The sequence below is a fragment of the Salvelinus sp. IW2-2015 genome, unplaced genomic scaffold, assembly GCF_002910315.2.
Source record: "Salvelinus sp. IW2-2015 unplaced genomic scaffold, ASM291031v2 Un_scaffold2812, whole genome shotgun sequence".
In the NCBI taxonomy this organism is placed as follows: Eukaryota; Metazoa; Chordata; class Actinopteri; order Salmoniformes; family Salmonidae; genus Salvelinus; species Salvelinus sp. IW2-2015.
The window spans coordinates 39,884-54,363 of record NW_019944112.1 but is presented as its reverse complement, the minus strand read 5'-3'; the positions used below and the strand labels follow the sequence as shown (position 1 = coordinate 54,363).

At 44.1% G+C, this 14,480-nt stretch overlaps 1 protein-coding gene and 1 long non-coding RNA gene across 7 annotated transcripts in view; one reads left to right on the top strand and one right to left on the bottom strand.

Annotated features, from left to right (window-relative positions):
* The window catches only part of LOC112074774 (uncharacterized), a 7,510-nt gene extending 5,846 nt beyond the window's left edge, over positions 1 to 1,664 (top strand). Inside the window, exon 2 of the long non-coding RNA XR_002894833.2 lies at positions 1,505 to 1,664. This is a non-coding gene — a long non-coding RNA (uncharacterized lncRNA). The remainder of the gene's footprint in view (positions 1 to 1,504) is intronic.
* A 1,121-nt stretch (positions 1,665 to 2,785) lies between these two features.
* LOC112074773 (transmembrane protein 138) lies at positions 2,786 to 8,793 on the bottom strand. Of its 6 annotated transcripts, XM_070440672.1 has the most exons (8): positions 8,698 to 8,790; positions 8,240 to 8,427; positions 7,601 to 7,688; positions 7,065 to 7,471; positions 4,473 to 5,855; positions 4,174 to 4,345; positions 3,974 to 4,049; positions 2,786 to 3,759 (listed from the first exon to the last, which is right to left on the bottom strand). In XM_070440672.1, exons 5-8 carry the CDS (start codon positions 4,598 to 4,600, stop codon positions 3,647 to 3,649), a joined length of 489 nt encoding a protein of 162 aa, XP_070296773.1. In that variant the 5' UTR covers positions 4,601 to 5,855; positions 7,065 to 7,471; positions 7,601 to 7,688; positions 8,240 to 8,427; positions 8,698 to 8,790; the 3' UTR covers positions 2,786 to 3,646. The 6 variants fall into 6 exon arrangements, with proteins under 6 accessions (XP_070296773.1, XP_070296771.1, XP_023997649.1 ...); XM_070440670.1 differs by having other exon boundaries at positions 8,240 to 8,793; XM_024141881.2 differs by having other exon boundaries at positions 4,473 to 4,777; positions 8,240 to 8,793.
* Between the last annotated feature and the right edge of the window lie 5,687 nt (positions 8,794 to 14,480).

The following is a 14,480-nucleotide window of genomic DNA, read 5'->3' as shown; positions in this document are numbered from 1 at the left end:
TCAACTATAGATGCCCTTACGCCGTTCAGGACCAACAGATGTTCCTTACCGTCGAGACACAGATGTTCCTTACCGTCAGACATAGATTGCCCTTACCCGTCAGAACAGATGTTCCCTTACCCGTCAGACACAGATGTTCTTACCCGTCAGACACAGATGTTCCCTTACCCGTCAGACATAGAGTGTTCCCTTACCGCGGTCAGACCACAGATGTTCCCTTACCCGTCAGACACAGATGTTCCCTTACCCGTCAGACATAGATGCTCCCTTACCCGTCAGACATAGATGTTCCCTTACCCGTCAGACATAGATGCTCCCTTACCGTCAACACAGATGTTCCCTTACCCGTCAGACACAGATGTTCCCTTACCCGTCAGACATAGATGCTCCTTACCCGTCAACATAATTCCCTTACCCGTCAGACACAGATGTTCCCTTACCCGTCAGACACAGATGTTCCCTTACCGTCAGACATAGATGTTCCCTTACCCGTCAGACACAAGATGTTCCTTACCCGTCAGACATAGATGCTCCCTTACCCGTCAGACATAGATGGCTCCCTTACCCGTCAGACACAGATGCCCTTACCCGTCAGGAACACAGATGCTCCCTTACCCGTCAGACACAGATTTCCCTTACCGTCAGACACGTGTCTGACGGGTAAGGGAACATCTGTGTCTGACGGGTAAGGGAACATCTGTGTCTGACGGGTAAGGGAACATCTGTGTCTGACGGGTAAGGGAAGTGATCACGGCGACTTGGAATCGCTTTTTGTGACATCTTAACTCATCTTTAAAATGTGGCTGCAAGGATAGATAGCCTAGCGGTTAGAACGTTGGGACAGTAATCGAAAAATGGCTGGTTTGAATCCCCGAGCCGGCAAGGTGGAAACATCTGCTGTTCATCCCTTGAGTAAGGCCGTTAACCCCAACAACAACTGCTCTCCGGGCGCCGATGACGTCGGTCTTTTTAAGGCAGCCCCCTAACCTCTGATTCAGAAGGGTTGKGTTGAATGTATTGTTGTGCAACTGACTAGATATCCTTGTTTGTGATTGCTGCAAAAAATGTATGGCTCTTTGGGGACGTTAATTAAAGTGTTCTGAATCTGACAATGACCCATAAGAGTTAGACATGTACCATCTGGGTCCAGGCTAATGGAATGGAGACTTGTGCACACTCAACAATACAAATTATTAAACCCATTTTTAAACAGAGACTCCAAGTGATATGACGTTATCATAAACAGTGGCACAAACAAAGAATGTGTGACGCAAGAGGTTGCAAGAAGCACCCAGGTAGGCTACTGAGATTGCGGCTCTCTCTAGCGACGTGCTAGCTGCGTGACAAATCTCAACTAGCTGTGCCTCTTGCTTCGTACTAATCTTTGTTACTGTCATAAATCGCCCTTATATGGTCATGTCACTTCCCTAGATCTACCTTTTTAAAAGTTAACTCATTCACCATAGTGTTTTGTCTTTTCTCCCTGTGTGTGTTCTGTTTACAGATTGTTATATTGATACAGAAGAACATTCCAGTGGAACAGGAGAAGGACATGAAATGGGCTCCACTACAAGATGGTTATRGATTGGATTGCACTGACAAGACAGTGGGGACTGTGGGTTGGGGTGGCCTTTCAATAAATAAGAGACATTTGTACAAAACTGCATAGTATTTTCTGACAATTCTTCTGCACTGACTTGCAGTTTTTAAATAGGATTGTAGCATTAGTGATGCTGTCCCATAATATGCTGACCCAGAAGGCATCTTCAAAGTTGACTTGTGTTTACAATTTACGCTGCTAACCTATTGCTTTCATTAAGTGTCCGTCCAATCAGGGAGAGGCAGGAAAGGAAGCGGTTTAGAATTGAGTCAGTGGACTGTACTTCAACTAGAAATGAACAGTCCACTGACTAATCTTTCGGAGGCGACACTCTCCTCCACTCGCAAGTTCATCAGGCAAATGACATTTATAGGGGTGGATCCCAAAACAAGTGTACAACTAATGTAGCATACTGTTTTACCATAGGAGCATGCTTTTCACTTTCCAGAACAAGAGTTTTGAATCCACTGTGAAGGACACGACTACTATCGAGGGGAGGTACTTTCCATTCACCTGACACTCCATCACTTATCTATTTCCGGGTCACGGAGGAGAGCCGGAYAGAGGATGGGTCTTATGCCCCATTGTATTGAAGCCCGTGTGGCAGTGACTGCAACTTTATTTGAAACTGGTTTGATAGTGTAACTAGTAATATTCATAAAGTGACGATTGGTCAGGCCTAGATCCTAACTGCAAGGCCACTGGCTTTACCTTGAACGGACCACAGTAGGCTGAGAACCATAGGTTACAGATCTCTTGTCTTTCTAAATGTAACATACAGCAGTATGTAAGGCCCAGGGGGATGGAGTGAATTACATTTCAGAGCACCGGAAACTATTTGTGGAGAGTAGGCTATTCTGAGAGAGGTGGTGCCTTAATCTCAAAAAATAAAAAGTCACTTTTAACCTGGCACATCGTCTACACTATAATACTCTCATGATCATCCAGCCTGGTGCGTAACCTTGAGTGGTATTTTATAGCCTGAACTCCAGACCTGTTTTATTGCTAACATTCCACTCCTTTTACTAAGTGTCATAGACACAGAATACAGAGTGGAATGTTAGCACAGGTCTGGATTTCAGGCTAGTTATTTTGTAGTTAAATGAGGTTATCGTCATAGTAAGTGGAAATACTTCCTTTATAGTTTGACCATTTAAGATTCAGATGAGTTAAGAAAAAAAAAAATCCATGTAGAAAATGAATTTAATAAAATTAGGAAAAAAAGGTGTATTGACAATTTGAACTTTACGGTTTAAAAAACAACAACGAATATCCATACATTTTGTAAACGGCACATCTTATGTACAAGACAAACTGAACCAAGAAGCTCCATTCAATCTGTAACGCAGAAGATCAGCATTATATAGCAGAGACTTCCTTCACGGTAAACGTTGCATACGTCGTCTCAACAGGAAATTACCTTGATATTTCAACCACGCTACAACACAGACCTTCAGGATTGAATCGAGCCCCAGGACTTCCTCTCTCACCTGAGACGGGAACCAGTAACAACTCCTATATATACACTGTTCCAGAACCAGGTGTGGATCCCAAATTGCATTCTATTCCCCATTTAGTGCACTATATTAGGGAATAGGGTGCAGTTTGGGATGCTTTGGTATCCCATTTAAGTAAAAACACTAAATGAATAGCYGTCATTATAAATGTACTGTTTTAAAAACAGGAAGGAAAGTCTGCCTCAGATTGTCCTTTAGTGTCTTGTCTACTTCTTGTTACAACATCAGTCCATATTTGTGTAGTGTGGTACATGTACTTGATGATCCATCACTGCTGTACAAACCCAGTGCAGTTTCTCACTTTTCCGTTAGCTCCATCCTAGCCCCGAGTCATTTTCAGTGGGGAAAACCGTTTTGATGCGGGAAAACAAATGGTTATTTCTTATTGGACAAGGCCAGGGAGTTCCTCCCTGTTTCATGCCTAATGAACATGGCTCACCCAAACAGTGAGTCACCACAGAGCCTGGCAGGCCTCGCCTGGTAATAAATCCTTTTGGGGGGTGTAATTGTTCCTTCCATTTCCTCMTTCTCACTGACGAGCTCTGGCGAAGGCATCCCTCAGCCAGACAGAATCCTGATACAGCCGCGGGTCGCCCAGACACTCTGCTGTCCGTTTGTAGACGTAGTAATACAACACTGCAGCTGTGGAACAGAACACAAGAAGTTACACGACACCAACACGTTGTTTAGTATTAGTCTTATGAAAACGGTTTGTTAACTAAGGTAGTCTTGTGAAAAGAAGCGACCACTTATTAAGCCTCAAAAGGCCGATACATAAGGCTACATGAGACTGAATAAACCTAAGTCATACTTGCAAGACCAGTGTGTGGGTCTTTCTTTTCTTCAGAGAACTTACCAACCCTCTGGAAAACGAAGAGGACACGCAGGCCATTCGTCCAGATGAAACGATTGGATTCCAGCCATCTCAGGTTCTATAGGAAACAAAATAATACCAGACGTGATCAAATGTTCATAAAAAAACTACAGGATGGCATAATGCCTTTTCTGCTGACAGTTAATGTAGAATCCTTTCTGTGTGTGTGTTTCTGCACGTACCACTACCCAGCAGTGAAAGGAGATGCTGAGGGTGAGGTAGATGGCACACAGCATCAGTAAGCCTTTAAACCTCTCCAGTAGCAGGGCGACCAGACCGACCTGGAACACGTACGTGTTAAACATCATCAGCAGAATGATGATCACGTTGAACAGGATGGCTATATCCTGGATACTGGAACACACAGGTAATACATCACAGTTACAATCCCAGTAGAACATCTAACAAAATATAAGATAAATAACTAGCTATTAAATTTAATGTAAAAAAAAAAAAAATACAAAAACAATCATGTACGTACATGAACAGCACTAGCTGGATGACGGGCGCTGCCCTGAGCAGCTCGCTGAAGGAGTTGACAAACAGGTCATAGGTCAGCAGACCCAGCTGGACCATCAGGACCAGCGAGTAGTTGCTGGTCTGGAGCATGTCAAGGTGTAAGTCTGGCTACATAGCCCAGGGACACCTGCACACAGCTGGGATGAGCTTCACACATTCACAGCCTCTAGCTCCCTCCGTCTCCGGGCTGTGTTTACAGACAGACCAATGATGATTTTTGTTTCTTCTCTTCTCCAGTCAATGGTATTTTAACCAATCAGATCAGCTCTGAAAAAAGATCAAAAGAAAAATTGTTACAAATAATCAGAATTGGGCTGTTTGTGTTGCTCCGTGGTGACAGCTATCTGAGGGGACACTACGACTAGAGCTACAGCTAGCCAGCTTCACATTCCAGCTCAGGCTTCATCCGTACTACAACGGTGGATATTGTTAGTCCGGCTGCTGCTATGGAGACAAAATGTTGAGACGTCAAGCCATGGGAGAGTCAGTGCTGCTAGTCGAACACAGAACTCTTCATTTGAGATAACGCTGAGGCATCAAGCCATGGGAGTCAGTGCTGCTAGTCGAACACAGAACTCTTCATTTGAGATAACGCTGAGGTATCAAGCCATGGGAGAGTCAGTGCTGCTAGTCGAACACAGAACTCTTCATTTGAGATAACGCTGAGACATCAAGCCATGGGAGAGTCAGTGCCACATTTTAATTTGTGCCAAAATGAAAGTAATCTGACAAATTCAACAGGCTATGGTGTGAAATAGGCTTTCAGAAGTTCCATCTTTATTTTATTACTTATTGTTAACGTCGTCGGTGGTGAGGTGCTTCTCAATGCACAAGCACCTTTTCAGGGATGTAAACTGCTGAGGGACCAAAAAGGTGACACTTTTTTTTTTGCGCTGAAACATGCAGAAAAAAATTGTATTTCCACCTAGCAGGGGGGGTTAACTAATTAAACAATACAGAATATGATCTACACGATCCGTCTCTGTGTGTAAAATACAAAGTGGTTCATGTGAACCGAACTCACAGCTAATAAAATGTAAAGAAAGCAATCCAATGTTATTTGTTGCCTAGACTTGACTGCAAATGACACTCAAATCTTGAGGGGAAAAAAAACACATATTTGGGCTCCACTGCACATTACTACATTGTACACTTCCTGCCTGTAGACATCTGTTCTACAATGTGCCAGCAAAGAGGGAAAGTGTGTGCTGTTCCTTTCACCTCCAAAGTGGCCTCCAGTTTAAGCCAGGCCCAGCTCCGGCTACACATGATCCCTGAATCCACTTGTTTAACAAGCAACGCTTCATTTTCACTCAATTCTCTCATCCTGAAAATTAACCACATACTGTAGAGGAGAAACATTAGTTAAGATAGTGGCTCATTTCCTTCATTTTGTGGCTTGAGTCAAATACTTTCTGTAGAACAAACTTCACGTCAGGATAGGCAACCGAAATTAATAAATGTGTGTTATATTAAACAGAGGGAGTGAAATGTTGGCAATAAACATTTCAGAACAACTATGGCTGAATTATTATCCTTACACTTTCAAAAATACTAGTCGAATAAGACATGGGAGAGATGACGTATTTTGGCAAAGAGATTTATTTATAGACTAATACAAAATCAGTAGCGGATTTAGGTACGGGCGACATGCGGCATCTTGCTGTGGGCGGCACGGGTGCATGCGCTGATGGGGGGGGGGGGTCGCCCAGGGCGGCATACAAGCTAAAACCGCCACACACCTTGAAACAAATAGCTAAACCGAAAACTGCAGACAAACATGCTTTGTTTTAACTGACTTGCCTAGTTAAATAAAGGTTAAATAAAACATTTTAAAATACCTCTTCGTTACGTTCAGGGGGGACGCGCTGCTGTAACTGACAAGCTGTCTTTCCAGAGCGGGCCGCTGATGCTGTAACTAGTAAGTTGGTTGCCTCTGCTTTGGCATTCTGTTATGTAAACGATTGGCTGAGCCTTGATACAGCCAGTATTGCTCAAACGTGCATCAATTGTTCGCTTACAAACAGCCAGTAGCTGGATCCAAACTACCACCCCACCCCCCTCCCAAACTTTTCTCATCGGATCTACACGAATCACGTAGGTCACCTATTTGGATTCAAAACCATGAATTTGACCGAAAGGTGACTAGTTTTGCATCCTTGCTTTCCCCCCACACCAATCGATAAAACAATTGTATTAAGTAATCTGCAAGTTGTACTGTGCGTGAAGTTTAAATGCATTCTGTTATTACTAAATATGTAATGTGATAGATATTTTAACATGAATATTTCTTTAACACAAAAAAAAAAAAAAAATTATATCGGTTATCTACTTCAAATGAAGAGATGAGCCTGAACTCGTGCGCGACACTTCATTCAGGATACATGGAGGTTAACCTGCCCGGAAGCAGTTTAGCACTGAAGGACTTGTTCCCGACATAAAAATGCACCTGGCTAAAAGGTGAGCCACTTTTGTGGAACCGGTTATTCCGAGTTGGAACTCGAAATTTGTTCAAAAAAGGCTACTTCACTAACTCCTCAAACCACGTACTTACTAGAGGGCTCTGGATTTCAGTCCGTCGACCCTCCGGTGGCCCTTCAGGCTACCTGCCTCCCCAAMCATGAGCCTGGTCACCACCTTTACTTTGATTTCCACAATTCACTGATGTTTAGATGCCTTTAAATCTCCTTCATTCAGTATTATAAACATTYATTCAACTCCTAATTACAGTCAAATTTCATGTTCTGTCAAAAAAAAAACTCAGGTCTTTCCATCTTCTTAGTTCCTGTGCAATTTCACCAGTGTTCAGGGACGTAGGCTGTGTGCTTGTCATCTAGGCAGAGAGCCCTTCAATCCTAAATCTGCTGGTAACCAAACTGAACAGATGGGACTGGAGTCACTGAGACGAGAATACAAGGCAGGTTTTCAGCTTCATCATGATCTTCCCAATCTAGCCCCTCCCTGAAATGAGATGTGAAGAGTTGTTTAAAATTGTTGKTCTAGGTTTGGAAAATGATTCTGCCTTATGGATTTAAAATGATAAAAGTCTTGACAGTAACGTTAGTATTTCAGAGCTAAATATAAACKAACCATTCTCCCTGCTGTCCCCCTGTTCTTCTGGTCAAGATCCAAAGCGCGGTGTAACTAACTAGTTACCGCAGAGTAGTGTGAGCTAAACCTGTCACACAGGTAAACAGCCAAGGAGAGGTCACGGTAAGGATTACAGATTAAAAGAAATGGTGGGCCAAATGGCATCCTATTGACTAATGCAATTATTTCTTAGTCACGGGGTGTCTGTGTAGTAGACACCACTCACCGTCTGTTATAGTTTCTTGGCTGCCGTCCTTTCTAAAATAACGTTACGCCAAGCTAATTTTAGCTGACTAGCATCAAGCGTTGTTGTTCACATGATCTAGTTATCCTGCTCTCAAGCCAAGTGAGAGCCAAAACAAACACTTGRGCAGCTAACCTCACAGTTCTTACAGACGGACTATTAGTTAGCTAACTAGTTCATCTTAAATGATAAGTAGTGTAACGTTCGCAAAATACAATGAGTTACAAAACGAACGTTAGCTAGGGACCCAGWCAAATAGCAAGCATGCTAACGTTAGCTAGCCAATTAGCATGCGCCTGTGAGAAAAACTAACAGTATTGTTCAACACTGTCATCGGCGCTGAAGTTAGCTTTTTACTACAATATTTAAAAAGATAAACGTATAATGAATGTTACCTTTTTTTTACGGGTTGGACGAAGTATTGAGCAGCCACCGTCTTCTAGCTCATTAGCTAGCTGTAGCCAAAGGCTGTCTTTGCTTTGCAGGCTTTTCTTCGAATACCATGGAAACGCCATTACCGTTCACTTTCAGCTTGTAKTCCTAAAACCCGGAAATAAATTCCCTCTCATTCGTTCAGCCATCCCTATGGTTAAAATGAATAGGAAAATAGGGGTTTTGGAATAAAACGTCGAAAAATAAGGTCTGRGGTTAACACAGGTTTAGGAGATCGTATACGTKTTGTTCTATGAGATAATAGCAGCCAGTTAACGTTACCCTAATGAATTATGAAGCCTTTGTGCTTAAAAAAAAAAGTACATACATTCTTTAAAATGCACAAACACTATCGTTAGCTGATGAAGATTCTCATCGAACAAAACGTATAAAATACTCTAAGCCTGTGTTTACCACATACCTTAGTTTCGGCATTTATTTGCCACATAACCTTTATAGTGGGAGGGGGGTCGTTTTCTCGTGTGGGCAAAAGACCGTCCTCTCCATCCTGGTCATGGCTAGAAGGAATACGGCTTTTGTAAAAATGTACGTCATACTCCCGTTCACTTTAMCCAGAGTTTGTGTTTTACACAGCGTCGTATTCTACAAGACTGCTTGATTTACACATCAACACCTGTTGGCTAGCTACATTACATCGTAATTTCTCGCTCGTAGAATTTAGAGGACAGCGGCTAGAGGGCCGTGTTTTCGAGGTTCTGAGTACTGCTCTGTTCTACTTGACCATTATWGCACCCACCTGGTGTCTCAGCTCTACAGGTCCGTGATGGGAAGAATTTAAATATCTTTTCATCTTTCTTTTCATACACTGACTGGCCACCAGATTACAGAAACTATTGCAATGAAACTGAAGTAATGGAATAGCAATAACTATAACGTTAGCAATGGGAATATAGTCTGAGAGATAGTCATTTTTTGATTTTTTCCCCTTTAAAAACACCAACAACAACAAAGAAGTGAAACTCTTAAAGAATGGAGCCGTCGCTCCCCTAATGTAAAGAGTGGAACCGTCGCTCCCCTAATGTAAAGAGTGGAACCTTCGCTCCCCTAATGTAAAGAGTGGAACCGCGAAGGTTCCCCTGCTTTAACATTAGGGGAGGGCGACGGCTCCACTTCTTTACATTAGGGGGAGCGACGGTTCCAACTTATGATTACATTAGGGGAGCGACGGCTCCACCTCTTTACATTAGGGGAAACGACGGCTTCACTCTTTACCATTAGGGGAACGACGGTTTCGCACTCCTTTAGCATTAGGGAACGACGGTTCCACTCTTTGCACTTGGGGAGCGACGGTTCCATCTTTACCTTAGGGGAGCCACGGTTCCACTCTTTACATTAGGGGGCGACGGTTCACTCTTACATTAAGGGGAGCGAACGGCTCACTCTTTACATTAGGGGAGCGACGGCTTCCACGTCTTTACATTAGGGGAGCGAGCGGCTTCCCACTCTTACATTAGCGGAGAGACGGCTTTCCACTCTTTACTTAGGGAGCGAGGTCTCACTCTTTACATAGAGGGAGCGACGGTTTCCACACTCTTTAATTAGGGGAGCGAGTTCCACTCTTTACATTAGGGGAGCGACGGCTATCTTCATGTGCGATGCGTCCCCTCTTTCATTAGGGGACGACGGTTCCAATCTTTACATTAGGGAGGCAGGTCCACCTTTACGGACCGGCTTCCCTCTTTAACATTAGGGGAACGGCGGTTCCACTCTTTACTTAGGGGAGCGACGGTTCCACTCTTTACATAGTGGGAGCGACGGTTCTCACTCTTTAACATTAGGGGAGCGACAGGTTCCACTCTTTACATTAGGGGAGCGAAGGTTCCACTCTTTAACATATAGGGGAGCGGCGGTTTCCACTCTTTAACATTAGGGGATGCGAACCGGTCCACTCTTTACATTAGGGGAGCGACGGTTCCACTTTTACATTAGGGCAGCGACGGTTCCCCTCTTTACTTTAGGGGAGCGACGGTTCCACTCTTTACATTAGGAGGAGCGCCAAGGTTCCACTCTTTACATTAGGGGAGCGACGGCTCCACGTCTTTTACTTAGGGAACCGTTGCACTCTTAAATTAGGGGAGCGACGGCGTTCCACTCTTTACATTAGGGGACAGTGCGACGGCTTCACTCCTTTACATTAGGGGAGCGACGGCTTCCACTCTTTACATTAGGGGAGCGACGGCTCACTCTTTAGCATTGGGACGACGGCTCCAACTCTTACATTAGGGGAACGACGGTTCCACTCTTGTACATTAGGGGACGACGGTTTCCACTCTTTACATATAGGGGAGCGACGGTTCCACTCTTTACATATAGGGGAGCGACAGTGTTCCACTCTTTACATTAGGGGAGCGAAGGGTTGCCACCTTTTAATTAGGGGGCGAAGGTTCCACTCTTTTACATTAGGGGAGCGAAGGTTCCACTCTTTTACCATTAGGGGAGCGACGGTTCCACTCTTTAAACAGTTAGGGGAGGCGACGGCTTCCATTCTTTTTAAGAGTTTCACTTTCTTGTTGTTGTTGGTGTTTTTAAAAGGAAAAATCTGTAAAATGAACTATCTCTCAGACCTAATATTCCCATGCTAACGTTATAGTTTATTGCTATTTCATTACTTCCAGTTTATTGCTATAGTTTCTGTAGATCTGGTGGCCAGTCAGTGTATGAAAGAAAGATGAAAAAGATATTTTAAATTCTTCCCATCACGGGACCCTGTAGAGCTGAGACACCAAGGTGGGGTGCTATAATGGTCCAGTAGAAACAGTGCAGTACTCAGAACCTGAAACACTGGCCGCTCTAGCCGCTGTCCCTCACTAAATTCTAACGAGCGAAGCAAATTTACGAAATGTAATGTAGCTAGCCACAAGGTGTTGATGTGTAAATCAGAGCAGTCTTGTAGAATACCGACGCCTGTTGTAAAACAGACAAACTCTGGGTAAAGTGAACGGAGTATGAGACGTACATTTTTACAAAAGCCCGTATTACTTCTCTAGCCGAATAGACCCAGGATGGAGAAGGACGGTCTTTTTGCCACACGAGAAAAGACGCCCCCCTCCCACTAATTAAGGTTATGTGGCAAATCAACATGCCGAATAAGGTCTGGGTAAACACAGGTTTAGGAGATCGTATACGTTTTGTTCTATGAGATAATAGCAGCCAGTTAACGTTACCTAATGAATTATGAAGCCTTTGTGCTTAAAAAAAAAGTACATACATTCTTTTAATGAACACAAACACTATCGTTAGCTGATGAAGATTCTCATCGAACAAAACGTATAAATACTCTAAGCCTGTGTTTACCACATACCTTAGTTTCGGCATTTATTTGCACATAACCTTTATAGTGGGAGGGGGGTCGTTTTCTCGTGTGGGCAAAAGACCGTCTCTCCATCCTGGTCATGGCTAGAAGGAATACGGCTTTTGTAAAATGTACGTCATATCCCGTTCACTTTAACCAGAGTTTGTGTTTTACACAGCGTCGTATTCTACAAGACTGCTTGATTTACACATCAACACCTGTTGGCTAGCTACATTACATCGTAATTTCTCGCTCGTAGAATTTAGAGGACAGCGGCTAGAGGGCCGTGTTTTCGAGGTTCTGAGTACTGCCTGTTTCTACTTGACATTATGCACCCACCTGGTGTCTCAGCTCTACAGGTCCGTGATGGGAAGAATTTAAATATCTTTTCATCTTTCTTTTCATACACTGACTGGCCACCAGATTACAGAAACTATGCAATGAAACTGAAGTAATGGAATAGCAATAACTATAACGTTAGCAATGGGAATATAGTCTGAGAGATAGTCATTTTTAGATTTTTTTTCCTTTTAAAACACCAACAACAACAAAGAAGTGAAACTCTTAAAGAATGGAGCCGTCGCTCCCTAATTAAGGTGCCGTCGTCCCCTAATGTAAAGAGTGGAACCTTCGCTCCCTCTAATGTAAAGAGTGGAACGCTTCGCTCCCCTAATGTAAAGAGTGGAAGCCGTCGCTCCCCTAATGTAAAGAGTGGAACCTTCGCTCCCCTAAATGTAAAGAGTGGCACGCGTCGCTCCCTAATGTAAGAGTGGACCGTCGCTCCCCTAATGTAAAGAGTGGAAGCGCGTCGTTCCCCTAATGTAAAGAGTGGAGCCGTCGTTCCCCTAATGTAAAGAGTGGAGCCGTCGCTCCCCTAATGTAAAGAGTGGAGCCGTCGCTCCCTAATGTAAAGAGTGGGAACCGTCGCTCCCCCTAATGTAAAAGAGTGGAACCGTCGCTCCCTAATGTAAAGAGTGGAACCGTCGGTTCCCCTAATGTAAAGAGTGGAGCCGTCGCTCCCTATGTAGAGTGAACTTCGCTCCCAATGTAAGAGTGGAACCGTCGCTCCACCTAATGTAAGAAGTGGAACCGTCGCTCCCCTAATGTAAAGAGTGGAAACGTCGCTCCTAATGTAAAGAGTGAACCGTCGCTCCCCTAATGTACAAGAGTGGAACCGTCGCTCCCCTAATGTAAAGAGTGGAACCTTCGCTCCCCTAATGTAAAGAGTGGAACGCGTCGCTCCCCCAATGTTTAAAGAGTGCAACCGTCGCTCCCCTAATGTAAAGAGTGGAACCGTCGCTCCCCTAATGTAAAAGAGTGGAACCGTCGCTCCCCTAATGTAAAAGTGGAGACGTCGCTCCCTAATGTAAAGAGTGGAACCGTCGCTCCCTAATGTAAAGAGTGGACCGTCGCTCCCCTAATGTAAAGAGTGACTGCTCCCCTAATGTAAAGAGTGACGTCCTCCCTGAATGTAAAGAGTGGACCGTCGCTCCCCCTAATGTAAGAGTGGAGGGCGTCGCTCCCCTAATGTAAAGAGTGGACCGTCGCTCCCCTAATGTAAAGAGTGGAACCGTCCGCTCCCCTAAATGTAAAGAGTGGAGCCGTCGCTCCCTAATGTAAGAGTGACCGTGCTCCCCTAATGTAAGAGTGGACCGTCGCTCCCTAATGTAAAGCAGTGAGAACGTTCCGCTCCCCTAATGTAAAGAGTGGAACCGTCGCTCCCTAATGTAAAGAGTGGGAAACCGTCGTTCCCTAAATGTAAAGAGTGGAGCCGTCGTTCCCCTAATGTAAGAGTTGGAGCCGTCGCTCCCCTAATGTAAAGAGTGGAGCCGTCGCTCCCCTAATGTAAAGAGTGGAAGCCGTTCGCTCCCTAATGTAAAGAGTGGGAACTTCGCTCCCTAATGTAAAGAGTGGAACCGTCGCTCCCCTAATGTAAAGAGTGGAACCTCGCTCCCCTAATGTAAAGAGTGGAACCTTCGCTTTCTTAATATAAATATAATATAAATATAAAACCTCTTAAAGGATCCGCCATTTCCCCCCATTTTTCCTCATTTTTCCCCTCAAATGACATACCCAAATCTAAACTGCCTGTAGCTCAGGACCTGAAGCAAGGATGCATATTCATGATACCATTTTAAAGGAACACTGAAGTTTGTGGAAATGTGAAATTAATGTAGAGAAATAAACACATATCTGGTAAAAGATAATACATAGAAAAAAAATGTGTTTTTTCGAATTTAAGCTTTCTGCCAATATCAGATATGTCTATGTCCTGGGAATTATTCTTGTTACTTACAAACCTCATGCTAATCACATTAGCTACGTTAGCTCACACGTCAGCGGAGACCCACCCATCGATCCTGTAGTAGAGTTTAACCAACAATGCAGTTTTTAAGAAAATACCTTAAAAAAAGTAAGAGTAAGATAACTATATTTAAAGCGCAGCAGTAAAATACACAGCTATATACTGGGGTCCGTACAGAGACAATGTGGGGGGCACGTGGTCGAGTAATTGGGTAATATGTACACTGTAGGTAGAGTTAAAGTGACTATGCATAGATACTAACAAGAGAGTAATAGCAGCGTAGAAGAGGGGGGGGGTTCAATGCAAATAGTCTGGGTAGACTTTGATTAGCTGTTCAGGAGTCTTATGGCTTGGGTGTAGAAGCTGTTTAGAAGCCTCTTGGACCCTAGACTTGGCGCTCGGTACCGCTTGCCGTGCGTAGCAGATAGACAGTTCATGGCTGGAGTCTTTGACAATTTTTAGGGCCTTCCTTTGACACCGCCTGGTATAGAGGTCCTGGGTGGCAGGAAGCTTGGCCTCGGTGATGTACTGGGCCGTACGCACTACCCTCTGTGTGCCTTGCGGTCGGAGGCCGAGCAGTTGCCGT

Bases quoted from the DNA above. Each gene is read 5' to 3' on its own strand.
- LOC112074773 (XM_070440670.1), bottom strand. From the start codon at position 4,600: ATGCTCCAGACCAGCAACTACTCGCTGGTCCTGATGGTCCAGCTGGGT. The intron at 4,346-4,472 runs GTACGTACATGA...TGTGTGTTCCAG, and splicing joins ATCCAGCTAGTGCTGTTCAT to TATCCAGGATATAGCCATCC. The intron at 3,760-3,973 runs GTAAGTTCTCTG...TCTGTTCCACAG, and splicing joins CTTCGTTTTCCAGAGGGTTG to CTGCAGTGTTGTATTACTAC.